The sequence below is a fragment of the Lottia gigantea genome (genome assembly GCF_000327385.1).
Source record: "Lottia gigantea unplaced genomic scaffold LOTGIsca_19, whole genome shotgun sequence".
Taxonomy (NCBI): Eukaryota; Metazoa; Mollusca; class Gastropoda; family Lottiidae; genus Lottia; species Lottia gigantea.
In genome coordinates, this window is record NW_008708358.1 from 2,176,163 (window position 1) to 2,193,602 (window position 17,440).

At 34.7% G+C, this 17,440-nt stretch overlaps 3 protein-coding genes across 3 annotated transcripts; 2 read left to right on the plus strand and 1 right to left on the minus strand.

Annotated features, from left to right (window-relative positions):
• Nucleotides 1-67: 67 nt before the first annotated feature.
• On the plus strand, nt 68-7,941 carry LOTGIDRAFT_159169 (hypothetical protein; the record flags this gene model as incomplete). Its single annotated transcript, XM_009052811.1, has 17 exons — nt 68-103; nt 516-780; nt 1,098-1,288; nt 1,584-1,774; nt 1,941-2,038; nt 2,279-2,459; nt 3,152-3,300; nt 3,611-3,693; nt 3,907-4,130; nt 4,689-4,832; nt 5,173-5,266; nt 5,631-5,765; nt 5,915-5,977; nt 6,195-6,348; nt 6,513-6,644; nt 7,392-7,485; nt 7,824-7,941. The coding sequence occupies 17 exons, from the start codon at nt 68-70 to the stop codon at nt 7,939-7,941; spliced, it is 2,352 nt and encodes a 783-aa protein (XP_009051059.1).
• A 1,802-nt stretch (nt 7,942-9,743) lies between these two features.
• Nucleotides 9,744-12,134, plus strand: LOTGIDRAFT_231426 (hypothetical protein; the record flags this gene model as incomplete). Its single annotated transcript, XM_009052812.1, has 4 exons — nt 9,744-9,848; nt 10,379-10,688; nt 11,228-11,284; nt 12,037-12,134. The coding sequence occupies 4 exons, from the start codon at nt 9,744-9,746 to the stop codon at nt 12,045-12,047; spliced, it is 483 nt and encodes a 160-aa protein (XP_009051060.1). The 3' UTR covers nt 12,048-12,134.
• Nucleotides 12,135-12,917: 783 nt separating this feature from the next.
• On the minus strand, nt 12,918-17,038 carry LOTGIDRAFT_159171 (hypothetical protein; the record flags this gene model as incomplete). The annotated part of the gene is made up of 7 exons (XM_009052813.1): nt 12,918-13,106; nt 13,307-13,441; nt 13,724-13,901; nt 14,363-14,430; nt 16,174-16,326; nt 16,570-16,657; nt 16,932-17,038. The coding sequence occupies 7 exons, from the start codon at nt 17,036-17,038 to the stop codon at nt 12,918-12,920; spliced, it is 918 nt and encodes a 305-aa protein (XP_009051061.1).
• Between the last annotated feature and the right edge of the window lie 402 nt (nt 17,039-17,440).

A 17,440-nucleotide genomic window follows, 5' to 3' on the forward strand; every position in this document is an offset into this window, starting at 1 on the left:
TTATTTTGATTTTTGTTGTCAAATTTTTAACTTCGTTTTTAACCCATCGTTGTTTGTATTTAACGCCATGAAAAGTTGTCATAGTAGGAAAAGTAAAAGAAAGGTAGGTAAGCCGATTTCACATCGAAACAAGGGGCCACATAATTAAGATCTACACACACAAAGATCAGTGTCATCATAATCCACAATGTTTCCTACTTTTGTCTCTTACCGTTTATGATTGAATATAGTGCACAAGCATGTATAATATGCACCCCATCTTGCCCTGTAGTAAATCTGTAAAATGTCTATGTCACTGCAAACAAACAATATTGAATGAGTTGGTATAACACATACATGTGTAAATTAGTTTGTCTGCCTTTTCACTGGTTAGATAGGACTACTATTAATGGCAAAATTCTTAAGAGCCCAGCTAATATTCACCATTGTCATTATAGATTTATTATTATGAATAACTCATCTTTTTCACAGAAGAAGTTGGTTTAATGACAGATCCTCTAATATTATTTTTTCAGCTTGAAGATAGTTATAGTTTTGATTCCCAACAAGTAGGCTGGGGTAAAAAGTATTCTGCAGAAAAACCAGTAGCAGATTTTAACTCATCTACTCATAAATCACGTAACAAGAGTTTTGATTGGTCAAGGAGTGGTGATGGGTTTTCAGGATTTTCATTGGATGATTCAGCCACAAACAAGGCGCCATCAGCTTCCAAAAAACAGAAAATGTCGTCCTTGCCGTGTGTTTTAAATAATTCTTCTGAAGATGAAGGTCAAGATATTGGTAGGTTACTAGGAAAATGTTTGACTGATTTATAAAAGTGCGTTGAGTTATTAAAACCAAATCCTGTATTTAGATTATAACATGGTTCACTTACACGCAAGTGTGTTGATTGGTCAATTTTAAATCCCATATTTATGATATTTATAATCTTGGTCCTTAATACAAGATTTATCTTGGTAAGTGGAGAAAATGACAGAAGCGGCAAAACAAAAATTATCCAGAGATCAACAGTAACACTAAGTGTACCGTTACCAGGAACATAGGCTCTACATAACATCATTAGGTTGCCTCTAATATTTTCGTTACCATTGTTTCAGAGGATGAGTTGATATCTTGGCATTCAAGTGAGAGTGAGGAAGAGGTTGTAGCAGTCTCCCCCAGACTAGCTCAGATCAAGAAATCCAGAAGGCCCCAGAAAAGAAGGAAACCTAGTAATGAGGAGAGAATAGAAGACACTTCTGGCTCAGATGATGAAATGAGGACAAAAGTTTCGACATTAGAAAAACAAGTAAAATATCATTTGTAATTTTTGAAAAAAGGATTAAAAATGTGCTCGAATACTTGAATATATTTTTGATGATGTGTCCTTTGGATATGTTTTTATCCATGCTGATAATACCACCATAGTCCCCAAGTAATGAAATAAGAGTTGATGACTAAATGAGTAATGTTAAAAAATACAGGAATATTATGTTAATGGAAAAGTGCTTGTATTTGCTGATCAATTTACATTCAATAAACCAAATTCCCAGCATTCATTTGGATCTTTAAAGAATATAAAATATTTTGTTTATTACATTAAGGAAAGCAGATTGTCTCCCATGGTGATTAGTTGCCCCTCTTCCAGCCAATCACAGTCACCATGTACATCTGGTTTAAAAGGCAGTGATTGGATGAAATTAATGGACTGGGAAAAGTCACCTGAAAAACAAGACTACCGTGAAGAACAACCAGACCCTGATTCTGCAAAGAAGAAACACAAAAAATATTTAAGGTGAGAATTAGAATTATAAGGTAAACAAATTTCTGTACTTTGTTGCTTTTTAACAATTATAGACGCAAGGTTACTTTTCTTAATCTTAATAATTCCATAAGAAAATTGTCAGACAAAGATCACAACAAGCTATTGATAGCGGTAAAGTTCTGTGTTTTTCTTACAGGGGTGGTTTTGCTGAAAGTTTATTCCGTGTTCAAGGTCGAGAGAGGTCATGTTTACGAATCTGGAAACATCAGAATCAAAGCAACAATGAACAACAAGGTACGCTTTGAATTGTGACATTTTTTGACAGACTTTAGAAAGCATAGATCTACTTTACCTTGTTTTTGTTCTAAACCCTATCTCAAAAGAAAACAACAAAGATGACAATACCACCCAATGGCCAATAGGTGGCATGTAGGTCAATTTTCCTAATTATAGACGTTTATGATAATCAACATGTTGAAAAAGATTTTGTTTCAATTTAATGAGATTATTAATATTTAAATCCTTTAATTACAGCGCCACCCAAAAGTATTAAAGTAAAAGTCGAATATTTTGAATTATTATATTCTCTACAAATAACAAGATGTACATTATTGGAGGGAGGTGACCAGAAGAGCCATGCTGTTCTGTTTACTAAACAGGTTATGGATGAGTTAAAGATAAGAGTTGGAACAGAGTTAGAGATATTTGCCCCTTGGTAAGATTGCTTGCTTTGAGCAACAGTACTTGTGCCTATGTTTTGGGTTAAAATTTGCATCAGAAACTTTTGTTTTCATTAATTTTTTTTTTATATTTTGAACATGACTGCACTGGATCTCCATGGATGTGCTTTATTCACTTTCAATATCTGTAGAGAATGTATCTTCACAATGTCAAGTTATTACAAACTCTGTCTTATACCTTGACATCAGTATTACATTAGGTACTTGACTTGATATTGCACTCAGTCTTAACAATACCTCTTTTAAACAAGTTTTGTCCAATTCTGTAATATATTCAGTATTAGGGCATGTTTTAGTTGAAAAAAATACTTTATAGGCAACTACAACTATTGCACAATGACTCATCATACATGTACTGCTAGACAAGGGCATTACTCCTTACAAGTACTGCTAGACAAGGGCATTACTCCTTACAAGTACTGCTAGACAAGGGCATTACTCCTTACAAGTACTGCTAGACAAGGGCATTACTCCTTACAAGTACTGCTAGACAAGGGCATTACTCCTTACAAGTACTGCAAGACAAGGGCATTACTCCTTACAAGTACTGCTAGACAAGGGCATTACTCCTTACAAGTACTGCTAGACAAGGGCATTACTCCTTACAAGTACTGCAACTGATGTTCAAAATTAGCCCAAATGATCAGATCCGAATATATATTTATAGGCAAGAGTTGAACTGTTTATCAGCCAATGAGAGTGTAATATTATGTACCAACTATGTAAACATTAGAACTCAGTCTGATGTCCTGGTACCATCACCAGTTAAACAGACAAAAACAACTCTGTCACATTGGTCCTGTCCCTGTTCTAAAGGTATGACTTGGTTTACAAATTGTATTTAATTTGAGATAGCATTACTCAGCTTGCAAAAATCTGTTGTTCTTGAATAGGGAAAATCAGCTTAGCGATGATATGCTGATATATAATAAAACACATACATAACTTGAGTAGGACAATTGGTAGGACAAACCACTCTTACAAACCACCTCTATGACGTCATGGCTGATCTCTCCTATTAATCAACTATTATTAACGTCAACCCAGATATAATTGGTATAGGTAATCAGGGAAAATCACGCAATCAGATTTAGATACTTGTTCTACTGCTTTATTTCTTTTTAAGATCCAACAATCTGCACCAAGGAATGTTCTGTTTTATCAACATATAAAGTAGGCGGAGATATATCTCAGATTCACAGTGATCAGGTATTGGACCATTAAGACAACATCTAACCTAACTACAGCTTGATTCTGATCATGGTCATTTTGTTTTGTTCTAAACACCTTTAAGTTATAATGTAGACTCTTTGAAGCCTTGCTGAATGTGCACAAACATTTTTTAAAAACTATTTTTAGACTCCCCTAACCAACAAGTAAAAGATTAAAGATTTGTTCTGAGCTCTCTACTTATATTTGCAGGTTATGCCATCAACATCAAATACTAAAATAACAGAATCTTACAACAAGACAGTAAAAGAAACCAGTATTCATACGATAACTCCTTCCCAGCATCCTATGCTAACTAGTTCTAGTACAGCTACATTACGACAGTGTCTTGAGAATCATACAGACCAACCCTTATCATTCCTAGCTCTCATATCTCGTGTCTTTCATCATTATGATGCCAGACTGAAAGTTTATAGGTAACATTTCATTTCAATTATTTTTCAACATATTTTATATTCATGTAGTAAATTTAGCAGTACCTGAATGAATTCGCAATTATCAATTCCTTTTTTCTTCCTTGAATTATGGCATTTAATATGTAATTTATTTCATTGTAGTCTTCAAATTATCTCCCTTTAGTCTTCAAATTATCTTTCTTTAATCTTCAAATTATCTCCCTGCAGTCTCCAAATTATCTCCCTTTAATCTTCAAATTATCTCCCTGTAGTTTTGTGATTATCTCCCTTTAGTCTCCAAATTATTTCCCTTTAGTCTCCAAATTATCTCCCTTTAGTCTCCAAATTATCTCCCTGTAGTTTTCTTATTATCTCCCTTTAGTCTCCAAATTATCTCCCTTCAGTCTTCTCTTTATCTCCCTTTAGTCTTCTTATTATCTCCCTTTAGTCCTTAAATTATCTTCCTTTAGTCTTTAGGTTATCTCCCTTTAGTCTCCAAATTATCTCCCTCTAGTCTTTGAATTATCTCCCTTTAGTCTGCAGTTATCTTGGTCTGCAAATTTTATTCTATTTCTGTAGATGTGGTATAATGATTGAAGACAGTGGCACTATGGCAGTTATTCACTTACCCGAAGATAGAGACCTGGGTAATCTAGACTCATCTGTAGGATGTTTGTCATGGTTTTCAGGTCTTAAAGTTCAACAGAGAGTCACCAGGGATAGGTAATTTTAGATACTTTGAAAGGTTTAAGGGAATGTAAAGCGGTTTCTCATGTTTTTGTGTGGATACAGGGCGTGAACAAATACTATTGTAATTTATAGAAATACTAAAAATGTTTAGTAGGCCCTAATATTAGTTGATACTAGGTCCTTCTTCTCAAAAACTTATATTAAGATGATTTTAGTGTTCCAGTCATATTATTGGTCAATCACTAAAACTGACTTCAAATTTGATTTTTTTATCCAATGAGATTACTGTATAATCCTTGAAAACTAGATTCTATCTTTGTTAATTTTCAAGAATAAGGCCCCTGAATTTCACATGTGTTGTGTTTATTTACAGAGATAGTAATCTATTCAGTGTAATTGATAAAGCTTGGACTGGTATATCATGTCAACAAGACAGTCAGGATACTCAATCAGATCTATTATTTAATGTAAGACTTTTTTGCCTACACCCTGCTAAGTGAGTGAACTATATGTGATTGAATAATACCTATTTATAGTTTTATCTTAAACTAATTTTGGACTAATAATAATAAAAAATAATAATAATAATCAGTTTATTAGGGTAAGAAATTAGGCTAAAAAGCTTTTCTTGTAATACGCCTAACTTGTATACATATAAACAAAATTAATCAGCAAAAATTATACAAGCAATATAAAATAAATAACAGAAGAAACATGTAAAAACTGTCGATTTCATATATTATTCATGACTATGTTTTAAATAGGACCTTGTTCTGTGAAATCACATCTGTCCTAACAGTTACCTATATATCTTTTTAAATATATTTACAGGAGAGTCAAATACCACCATGTTTCTGCTATATATTAATACCTCATCTAGAAGATGTGTTTGATTTTAACGTCTCTGAAAACAACAATAACCTGGTGAAACAGAACAAATCTCAACCATTGTCAGATATAATTGAGGTATATATATTGCTTCTTCTTGTGTCCCAATTTCAATTTGAGAGGCAGAAGATTATGATGTAAAACTGCATTTTATTTTATTTCTGCTGTCACATGATCACTTAAGGAAGCATTTTATTAAAATACAAAAGTGATATTTTTATTTTTAGAATGATGAGGTGTGTAGAATATCTTGTACAGTAAGATTGTTATATTCTACTCCATTTACAGAGGTTAGTATGTTTTATATCATCGTCTGGTTTTTTTCTACCATGTTTCACTGTAGTAGGTAAACCTGGTAATGGGACTGAGAGTCATAGAATCTGTCTCTGCCTAATTGTGCTCTGGACACATTTCTGTAATTGTGTGAAATAATTTTCATTCATTCATTCAATTTTTTTCATTTCTCTATTTCATTACCATTTCATTTAAATTTATTTTCATTTTCAGATAACAAGAGAACTGTATATCAGTGATAAGAGTATATCAACCAATCAGCAACCCTATAAATCTATACGACTCTTCCCTAGCAACCATATTTATCCCTTGGAAACCAACCCACCAGGTCCTGTAATAAATTGCACTGATTTACGTTGCGTTAAAGGTATGTCAAATGTTTGAAACGTCATTCTGAACTCTCTTCTTTAATATCAGTTGTTAAAGTATTCAAGTGTCAGTCAGTATTTGATTTAGCTCCATGTAAGAATAACGTTTATAATTGAGGGAATGAAAAATACAGAAATTCAAGATTTGTGTTATGAATTCTAGGTGAACTGATAGCTGATGAATATAGTAGAATATCAATGGCTAGAGAAGACAATGAAGATTTGAAGAATATAACTGTAAGACTGCCTGACATTTCACCTCAGTCGAACTTTAACACACTTGTTGCAGTTCAAGGTTTGTTTTAACGGTTGAAAATCTTGAACCTAATATGTTGAAAAACTCAAAGCTTATTTGTTAAGATGCTTAAAGCTAATAGGTTGAAAAAGCTTAAAGCTAATGGGTTGAAAAGCTTAAAGCTAATGGGTTGAAAAGTTTAAAGTTAATAGGTTGAAAATCTTAAAGCTAATAGATTGAAAAGTTTAAAGCTAATTGGTTGAGAATTTTAAAGCTAATGGGTTGAAAAGCTTAAAGCTAATGGGTTAAAAAAAATGTAAGCTAATAGGTTGAAAAGCTTAAAGCTAATAGGTTAAAAAGAATAGGTTAAAAAACTTAAAGCTAATAGGTCGAAAAGCTTAAAGCTAATAGGTTAAAAAACTTAAAGCTAATAGGTTAAAAAACTTAAAGCTAATAGATTGAAAAACTTAAAGCTAATAGGTTAAAAAGCTTAAAGCTAATAGGTTGAAAAGCTTAAAGCTAATAGGTTGAAAAGCTTAAAGCTAATAGGTTGAAAAGCTTAAAGCTAATTGGTTGAAACGCTTAGAGCTAATAGGTTAAAAAACTTAAAGCTAATAGGTTGAAAAGCTTAAAGCTAATAGGTTGAAAAGCTTAAAGCTAATAGGTTGAAAAGCTTAAAGCTAATTGGTTGAAACGCTTAAAGCTAATAGGTTGAAAAGCTTAAAGCTAATTGGTTGAAACGCTTAAAGCTAATAAGTTGAAAATCTCAAAGTTTATTTGTTAAGAAGCTTAAAGCTAATTTTGTAGGTACTATAAAAGATATCAATGAAGAAAAAGCCAGTTCATGGGAAGAGTGTGAGAACTGTGGTAGTGATGAACTTCTTGTGTCTGAAGTGGATGGGTAAGTCTCAGTCAGTAAATAGAACAGGGTTGAAAGCATGACACGGGGGAAAAAGTGCAATTGGCTCAATGGTTTCAATTCTGTCGTTTTATGTCTTCTTGTAGAAAGAGATATAAGATGGACTTTTCATGCCATTATTATTAATTTTTAAGATAGCTGACAACCTGAATGAGTGGGGGGAAATATGAGAGGTGTCTCAGATAATTCATGAAGTGCCCATTAACTTTTCACATGCCTGAGGGATGATAGGGTCAAGCAAGGGCGAGGTGGACCCCTAGGTATGTGATTGAATAGATCTGCCATGAATGATTTACAATTTGGAGAATTCTTACTTTCAGCAAGACAACATGTAAGAAATGTAAGGGAGAAGTCATAAATCCTGTAGTGAGAGTAGAAATGGAAATTATTTTAAAAGTTTTTAAGATGGCTGATCATATTGTTCGAGTTAATGTATGATCTTTTGTCTTTAAATTTTTCACAACAATACAAGAGCAGACATAATGTGATTTAAACGTGTTCATGCAAAACAATTCTGTCCTAAGGAATAAGCATGACCAAAATCGGGAGAAATAAATCAAACAAATCAAACAAGAAGAACAAGCAGGGGTTTCAAAAAGAGTAATCATGGTCTGATATAGTTCAAAAATCATGAGACTCAAGCAATTCAATTCATGCTTGACGAAACAAATCAGTCAAATATCTCTCCATGGAGGATCCAGATAGCTTTTCACTTTGACTATTAATCCCTCAGATTTGATATTGACTTGTGTACTGTTGATGATTTGCACCGACCTGGGGCATCTCATGGCTAAACTTATTGATTAATTTTACAGTTATTGGAGTCTAGAGTTAAAACCCTGCTACCTTCCAATAATTCAGAAGAGGTCAAGTTTTGCAGACTTTTTTATATTTTTTTTTCAAATTAACTTTTGACCTGACCAGTTTTTATTTAGTAAATAAAATAAAATGGTAAAAAGAGGCTAACCTGGGTTTGCATGTTAGAAATGGGAAAGGATTACCTGTGAGCCCACCTTGACAATTCTCTTGTCATACTTGGCCCCCACCCACCTATGGACTAGAAACACCACTGGCTACTTTTCTTTGGATTACAGATAAATAAATCATAGACAACTGAAATGCTCCTGTGATATTCAGACTCTGACTATGATGGCAATATGAATAGACTTAAAAATCTTTTGTTACAATGTATCTGATTGGATGAACTAACTCATTGACCATTCAGATCATATCGGCCTGTTGGACAACCATGAATAAATAAGACACAAGATATACTGGAGATATAAAGGGGGGAGGGGTGCACATTATACCAACGTGCGCATTATAATCGCAATTATACAGTATCAACATGACCTTTGCTGTATTTGTAGGGGTATGATATAAATGAAGTAATGGGTAAAATGTAGAATGATAAATTATTGGAAAGTTTTGAAAGGGAAGGGGGGGGGGGGGGGGCTGTCTTTGAAAAGTAAGACGTAATATTCCAATATATGTCTTAAAAGTGATCCAGCGTCGACCAACTCATTGAATGCAATATAAAAAAAAAAGTAGATGACAGGAAATACACTTAAAGGTATGAATATAATATCACCAACAATTTCCTGAATAAAGCGAAAATAAACACCGAACAATCCTGCATTTTGATAATATTAATCATTGTAATATCTAAACGTGCTGAACCAGGAATTGTCAACGTTATTTCCGTATTGGAACAACACGATCGCCCTGCGAAATTCAGAACTCAATCTCTTCATCTCGCATTTTTCTGAAATTTGTACAGGATCTCTCACCAACGTAGCATCAAACTCCAGCGATATCCTGGATAAAGAATGTAACTGAGTGACAACAGAAATAAATTAGTTTTAACAACAATTGACTATAAATTAGGGAGAAAACAATAGAATCTGAAAGTTAGATGGTCTAACAAATCTACAAAACACAGAGAAAAGCCTTGTAAGTATAGGTAAGAATACAAATGTTTTAACTCATCTTCACAATGTCAAGTCAGTATGAACATCGTATTCGCTGTATTCGGTAGCGTAAAATCCAACCAAATATCTGCATTTACAGACTTTCGTGTTACAAGCATAGTGGCTAATACAATCGAGGTGTATGACGACTAATGGCTTGACATCGTGACGAAGTAAGTATACAAAACAAATTTCATATGGCACATATTTTTCTTCTGTACTATTTATTGTATAAATACTGGATCAAACCGTCAGTATGAGGACATTATTATGGTTGGAAAATCTGAAGAACGTGCATTAGGATCATGTGATGAAGACATTAGGACAGTAAGACATTTGGACAGTAAGACATTAGAACAGTATGACATTTGGACAGTAAGACATTAGGACAGTAAGACATTAGGACGGTAAGAAATTAGGGCAGTAAGGCAATAGGGCAGTCAGGCATTAGGACAGTAGGGCAATAGGACAGTAAGGTATTAGAACAGTATGGTATTTGGACAATAAGATATTAGGACAGTAAAGCATTAGGACAGTAAGACATTAGGACAGTAAGACATAAGGACAGTACAGCATTAGGACAGTAAGACATTAGGACAGTAAGACATTAGGACAGTAAGACAGTATGGTATTTGGACAGTATGGTATTTGGACAGTAAGATATTAAACCAGTATGGTAGGACCTAAGGAAAGAATGGTTAACGACGCACAAAACACGGGGCAAATCATTGAACAAGCATCAGTTTCGTTTTAAGGAACATTGTGAAAAGAGAAACAGGAAAGGGAGTGATGTGCGTTAAGATTAGTCTCTGACGCCCATACTTTACATGTATGTGTTCTTGAAGCTGTACGAAGACAAAGAGGGACTGGATGATAGATATTATTTATCTTATTCATTTTTTCAGATTTATTTAAACCGTAAAATGAAAGTTGCAGTTGTTTTAATCGTGGTTTTGGTAGTAATGATGATCGGTCAGGAAACCGACTCGTGGCGAATACGATTTCGCAGAGGAAGGAGATTGCTAAGAAGAATAGCACCATTTGTACCAATTGTGATCAGGGCCTTTGGTAAGAGACAAGCAGGAGATGCTGAGTTCCAAGCTAAATACAATGCTGCTGCTGAAGATGGTGTTTTCACTGATGAAGAAATCAAATCCGTATTTGGTGTTGACGACAATGGTTTAGTTGAATTTAAAGCAACTTATGACGTTGACGGTAAGTACCAAAGAGATCCAGTATCCCTCGTTCCGAATTCTGACCACTGAAAACTGTGATTGTGTAAAATATAGTCCTGTGAAAATTGGACATAATTGATATATTATAGCAGCGAGTTTTGTAGCAGACACTAAATTTTGAACGTAAAAAGACTATAGAAAGCTTTTCTTGGTATTTTCCTGTCTTTATGTCATGCATTTACCAAGTTAAATTTGATGAAAATTAATCTTTCGTGAGAACGGTTATACCATTTGTGATTAACGACTATATCTCAAACCCACAATGTGTGGACCATATCACTAACCCCTGTTGGCACCTGCCAACACAGATCGCTTGATTAATGCAACTTGCGCGCACCTACTATAGAAAAACCACAATTTCCGCTGGAATTTCCAGCTCTTCTCTCTTGATCTCTGGATCGTGTCTTCAGGCCAAGCGATCGGAATCGGCTACCATCAGAATCGGCTACCATCGTTTGACGTGGTCGCCAGTGGTTGTTTAAGTTTTCGATACGAGCGTTTCACTTTGTTTTATTACAGGCGATGGAGTTGTACAAGTTGAAGAGTATGAAACAGTTGTCGAACTTACCGAGAATTGTAAGTCTTTCTTTATATAATCAATTTTGTTCTATTTTTAATGGCATCACGACCACTATGTGTCTGGCATTCGGGAATGAATGACAAAGGGCAGTGGCGGAGCCAGGTTTACGTCCCAGGGGGGAGATATCTGAGGTTGCCCGAATTTCTAACTTAGTTATGAGAGTTTTGCAAACTCTTCGATAGAAACACTATTGTTTCACTGAAACCTTACCGAACTATCTTAATTTAATACAATTCGGGCACAGATGTCATACAATATTTATTGAAAAAAATTGAAATCTGTGCCCGAATTGCCTTTTTTTGGTTGTGTCTACTGCGATTTCAATTTTTGAAATATGTAAAATATAATCATACGAATGACATTCGGGCAGTGATTTCGATCCTTAAATAATATGAATTGTGAAATAATTGTGTGCCTCCGCCACTGACAAAGGGATCTGATCCAGCCTATATTAAGGGACCTTGGTCAAATTTCAAATACAAGAGTGTCGGCATCTCGAAGATTCTGATCAATCCCTGGATCTAGTCTCATTTATCGTTACTAACAGCGGCGTTTCTAGGATACATTAGATGAGGGGCCCCAGCAGGGGCTAGACAAATTTCTAAGGGGTATTGGTTCACCAAGTTAAATGATAAAAAAAATTAAAAGGGGAGAGGTGTGGGGCAAATCCGGACACGCCACTGGCTATTATCTTGCTAAAATTGCATCGTTTCATTGTAATTACCACTATATCCTATCCTAATTTCAGTGGCAGGATAAGAGTTAATGCTGAAATGATGTAAATTCTGGACCGAATTTCTTTTATTGAAAATTATCATTAGAATAAATTAGTGCAGCATAAAGGTCTTTTAGTTTCTGTAACAAGTTCAGTATGATACGCATCAACATCAGATGGGTTAGAGCACTGACTTATTTGAGATGCAGATATGAATTGGAGTTTTGCGTTATATTTTCCTCTCCAGGCTGGACTAAAGTAGAGGGGATATGGGATGGAAAGGGTGTACAACCCGCAAACATCCCTAAAAACTTAAGTATCACCCTCCCCTCCATCTACTCAGGGATTCATACAAAAATATGTCTATATAGTTGACACAATGACCGGTGTCTGTTGTCCGAATGATAGGGTTCAGAACAGTGACGACTGTGTTTGGGCTGGTACCATTGAAAATAAACACAATCCCTACAGCCTATTTATACATATACATGCATATACACGTACATCAGAAACGCTAGAGCACGGACTTATTCAGAATGAAAATGGAAAAAAAAGTTTGACGTCCAGATCGGGCTAATGAAGGAGATTTGGAATGGAGAAATGAAATGAATGGAGTTTTACGTCCTACTTTTCTGCACCAGTTGGGCTATTGAAAACGGAGGATATGTTACTAAAATTATATCTAATTCATGAGTCAAAAAATACAAGGGTTTCCACCCCCAATATATCCGAAAAAAGTTCAAAGCATAAACAACCCTCATCCTTTACTAAATACTCGCAGACTATTTTGAGATTTGGCTGACAAATATATAGCGGTTTTACTGGAACTATGTATTACACCACTTGATTTACACCACGCCAGTTCTCAGTCAAATTTTTGCGAGTCTTGGAATTCCACAAAAACTAAGTGTATATTACATAGCTATCTCAAAGGCCTTTTGAGCAGCGTTTGTAATTGTAACACCATACAAGGTTAAGAATTCAATAATTACAAGAACCACAGACATCTTACGCAATAATTGGAATGGTGCAACTAGAAGCCATAAATTAATATCGCCTTTAAGTTCATATGGACCACGCATTGCTATATTTTTGGCCTGGCACTATCGTAAATAAACACAAACCCGAATCAAAAGAAAAGCAAAACATCAAGGATATATTTTTTAATTGTCTGGTCATTACATATATATATTAACAGTGTATTTCTGTGCCTCAGTAGATTAAGGAAGACATCCACTAACCCAGCTTTCACTGCACCAATTTTTAGGCTTTTTTTATAATATAAGAACCCCCCTAATCTTACAGCTCCTTTATATCTATTAGCCCATTTTGAACACTTCTCTCTATCCTTACTGTTTCTTATTTCTCGACATGCGTTTTCCATATCTGTAAGAAATTTGGCATCACATCTAAGTCTTGAAATATCCCTTGCCGCCCCCTAAAATAGAAAACTAAAAACCAACGACAGGAATAAACTACGAACTCCTACGTACTACGATAATAGATTGTGATGACGTCACTAATCGCTAAATATGATTATATCATATTTAAGGCCCTTCGCGATTTGTGACGTCACCAAACTCTTAGTTTTAGTGGAATTGCAGAAACCACAGACGTCTGATTGAAACTTGGAATAGTTCAAATTGATGCTATCAGTGTCCCCGATACACAATTTTGTTTTTAGAAACCCCTTTACAATCCCTTTAATTAATTAACTTACACAAAAATAACAAACATCGTGTTTGTAACAGGATGGTGTAAATTTCTGTTTAAAAGGCAAAGGTAAACCGAAGGGTATACTACATCCATTGATATCGCCGTTACGGTTGCATTGTGCTGTTACTAACCCAACCAGGCCTGCCACAATACACACACCAAATACCAGTGATAACCGCATCCTGAAATACAGTTTACATGTTTCAAAATGAAGCCTTATTCACAAAAAACTAAGAATTATTTTTGTTTTTAAACTACAGTAATCTGATTTGATTATAAAACTAAATTTAAAATCGATTGAAATATTAAAATCATCTTAGGTAAGGTTTATGAGAATAAGGCCCTTTATTTCTTAAATCGTTAAAAATGTCTGGAATTGCCGTAACGATAATGGAATGGGTTGATCTGAAAATCAAGTCTTCAACAGTATAGGATATTATGATTAATGAAACTTTGTAATTTTGCATTTGCCCTCCTAGAAAAATGTACTCCCAGTCCCGGGAGGCAGCACTGCCACTGGACCGATGATTGATCAACAGTTAATCAGATTCTTTAAAATGCTATCAATACAGCCAGAGCTTGTTGAAAATCCAATAACTTTCAGATATTGCTGGTTGCAAAAGGCTTAAGATATTTAACTTACCTAGTTGAGGAGTCGAAAAACTGAAGAAGAACAATACGTAGACGGTAGTAACATAGTCCACGGATGGACTACAAAAAGGCATGAAAGAAGAAACTTACCTGTTTGCTTGTTCTTAAGATATACTAGTTTTGGAGAGATTGCAGTCAACTTCCAACGTCTGTCCTTCTTCTCCTACATTTATAGTCCATTGTTGCAAAAACTTATTCATTTCTTTATCCAAGATCGCGCTAAATTAAAGATGGGTTCACTTATGTTAATTTATTTATATATATATTCAATTATTGGATGTCTAATACTAATATCAATCGGAAGTAGAGGTGTTCTAATGATCGAGAAAAATAGCAGTTTGTCTCACGAGTCCCTAATTAACTCATAATAAGCTAATTACGAAGGGAATGGAGACCTGACCAGTGACCGCTATAGAACGATCAATTTGTCTTTTTTCTGTTATCCAGTCTGTACAGTCATGGCCATTTATGATTTATTAAAACTCTTAATTATATGCAACGGCTACTCGAGTATTGTGGTATTCCATTTATCATCTCCAGCAACAGGAAAGATTTTTTTTCAATTTCATTTTGCAAGAATATAATATATTAATTTAAATCAGTTTTAACTTTCAATACCTCCTTATAGATTTGGCTCATAATATTCCAATACGAAAATGTGGCCAATAAATTCAAATATAGCCTCGCGTCATTTGGTGACGTAAACAAACATGGAGTCTAAATTAAGCTACGCCAAGTGGATTTGAGTTAATTGAGCCTTCAGAATGCATGGATAATATGAATAATACACCAACGATCAAATAGTTTGTTTTATTTTACTCTTAAAAATGCGAAAAGCCGTCTTTAACAACTTTTTAAATTTTGAGAACGATTGTTAGGGCCGTTTACAGCACTCCTACTTAACATAAACATCGACTAAAGTTAAACTTAAGTCGAACTTTTAGTATGCAGCGCTCAAACTTTACGAAAGTCATGCTTAACGTTTACTTTCAATGGTATAAAATAAAAGCTGTGGTAAAGTTACCTCAGAATATTAATTATTGATATCAAAAATGATCGGCGAATACAACTTGACCATTATTCTTAGCAAGATTGCCTGAGGCAAAAAGCGACATCAATGTCATTTCGCTCAAATTCGAACGTCACGTCACCTTTGTGACTCAACAGGGCCAAAAATATCTTAGGACTCTCTGGAGTTCTTACGTTGGGGGTGGGGGGGGGGGGGGGTGATTAGACGCGGTTTCCTGACATTTCCCTGAGAGTTTAAGGCAGTGGTGGACTAGGGTTCAAATGGGGTGGAGGGGGGCAAACTGACTCAATGGAAGGACAACTGTCGAGGTAGAGATTCAAAATGCGGCAGTTCTTAGAGTTCATGGACGCATGCATCCCATGTTTCCTCTGAGAGAGTTCTACTCCTGTACCCACATTTGCACCGCCACTGGTTTAAGACTTGTTCTCTTAAAGCCATTTTTGTCGTGACTTTTAAAGTCAAATACGTGACAATTATGATTATTTATTGCCTATCTGTCTTAGTTTAAACGTAGCCTTGAATGTTTTACAGCAAAACGTGGCACATATTTGTCCAAGTTTATCTTCCGGGTTTGGGTGACATGAAAATAAAATTCCCTTATTTTCTATTGAAAGCAAGTAGTATAACTTTATATTGGCTTGTCAGTAGAACAGCTGTATATTAACAGTGTATTGTTGAGCCTCGGTTGATTAAGGAATACATCCACTAACCCAGCTTTCATTGCACCAACTTGGCGAGGTACTTGGGTAATAATTGGCTCCGAATACCCTTACCATTCCATAATAACTCCCAGAAAACATTTGGCAGAACAAACTTCCCAGATTTTTTCTACCAACGTCCTTTCTGCTAACATTTTTACACTCTTGATTCATTTCATTATAAAATTTATCATCACATGTAGTTTTTGATATACCAAGAGCAGCCCCCTGAAATTGTAACAATCTAGAAATAAACTACAGGAATATGTTACCGTGTACATTTATTTCTATAGACTGTGGTCTGAAGCATTGGGGGTTGATAGCAATAGAGTAAAGGGAGATAATAACTCTTCTGCTTTTGAGGTTCATTTAGTCTCTTAAGCAATTTTAAGAATTTCTTTTTATAAAAGAACCCCCTAATCTTAAAGCTCCTTTATTTTTGTTAGGCCATTCTGAACATCTCTTTCTTACCTTTCTGTTTATTTTTTCTCGACATGCGTTTTCCATGTCTGTAAGAAATTTGGCATCACATCTAGATCTTGAAATAGAATTACGTTTCCTTAAATAAAAAACTAAATAAAATCAACACAGGAATAAACTATGAACTACAGTCAGGCCCATAGCTTCGGGAGGGTGGGAGTGGGGGCAAAAATGGATTGCCCCCCCCCCCCTTCTTATGCAACTAAAGACCATACCCCTTCGGATGTATTACTTGCACCCCCCTCCCCCAGCTCCCACCCCGACGAAATAGTTCAAATTAATGCTATCAGTGTCCCCGATATACAATTTTGTTTTTTTTGGAAACCTCTTTACAGCCCTTTTCATTAACTTACACATGAATAACAGACATCGTGTAAGAGGATGGTGTAAATCTCTGTTTAAAAGGCAAAGGTAAAACGAAGGGTATACTACATCCATTGATATCGCCATTATTTGCCATATGTTCCACAATAGGAATGTTGTTAATAGCACTTAAAAATTGTTTATATATTTTTACAATTTTTATTAGAATAGGAGCTGCGGAAAATTTTCACATTTTTCTTCTATAATATCTACAGATTGGTTTCTTACTTTCTCTAGAAATACACGGATTGGAAACAATACTGAGACACTCATATATCTCCAAATATTTCTAGATAGGCACACAGTCATGTTAAATTCAAGCAAAAAAATAAAAAAATATGGAGATGATACGTTATGCAATAAAAAATATATGAAAAATATAAATGATTTCTCAATTTAAAGGTATGAATACATCACCAACAATTTCCTGAAAAAAGCGAAAATAAACACCGAACAATCCTGCATTTTGATAATATTAATCATTGTAATATCTAAACTT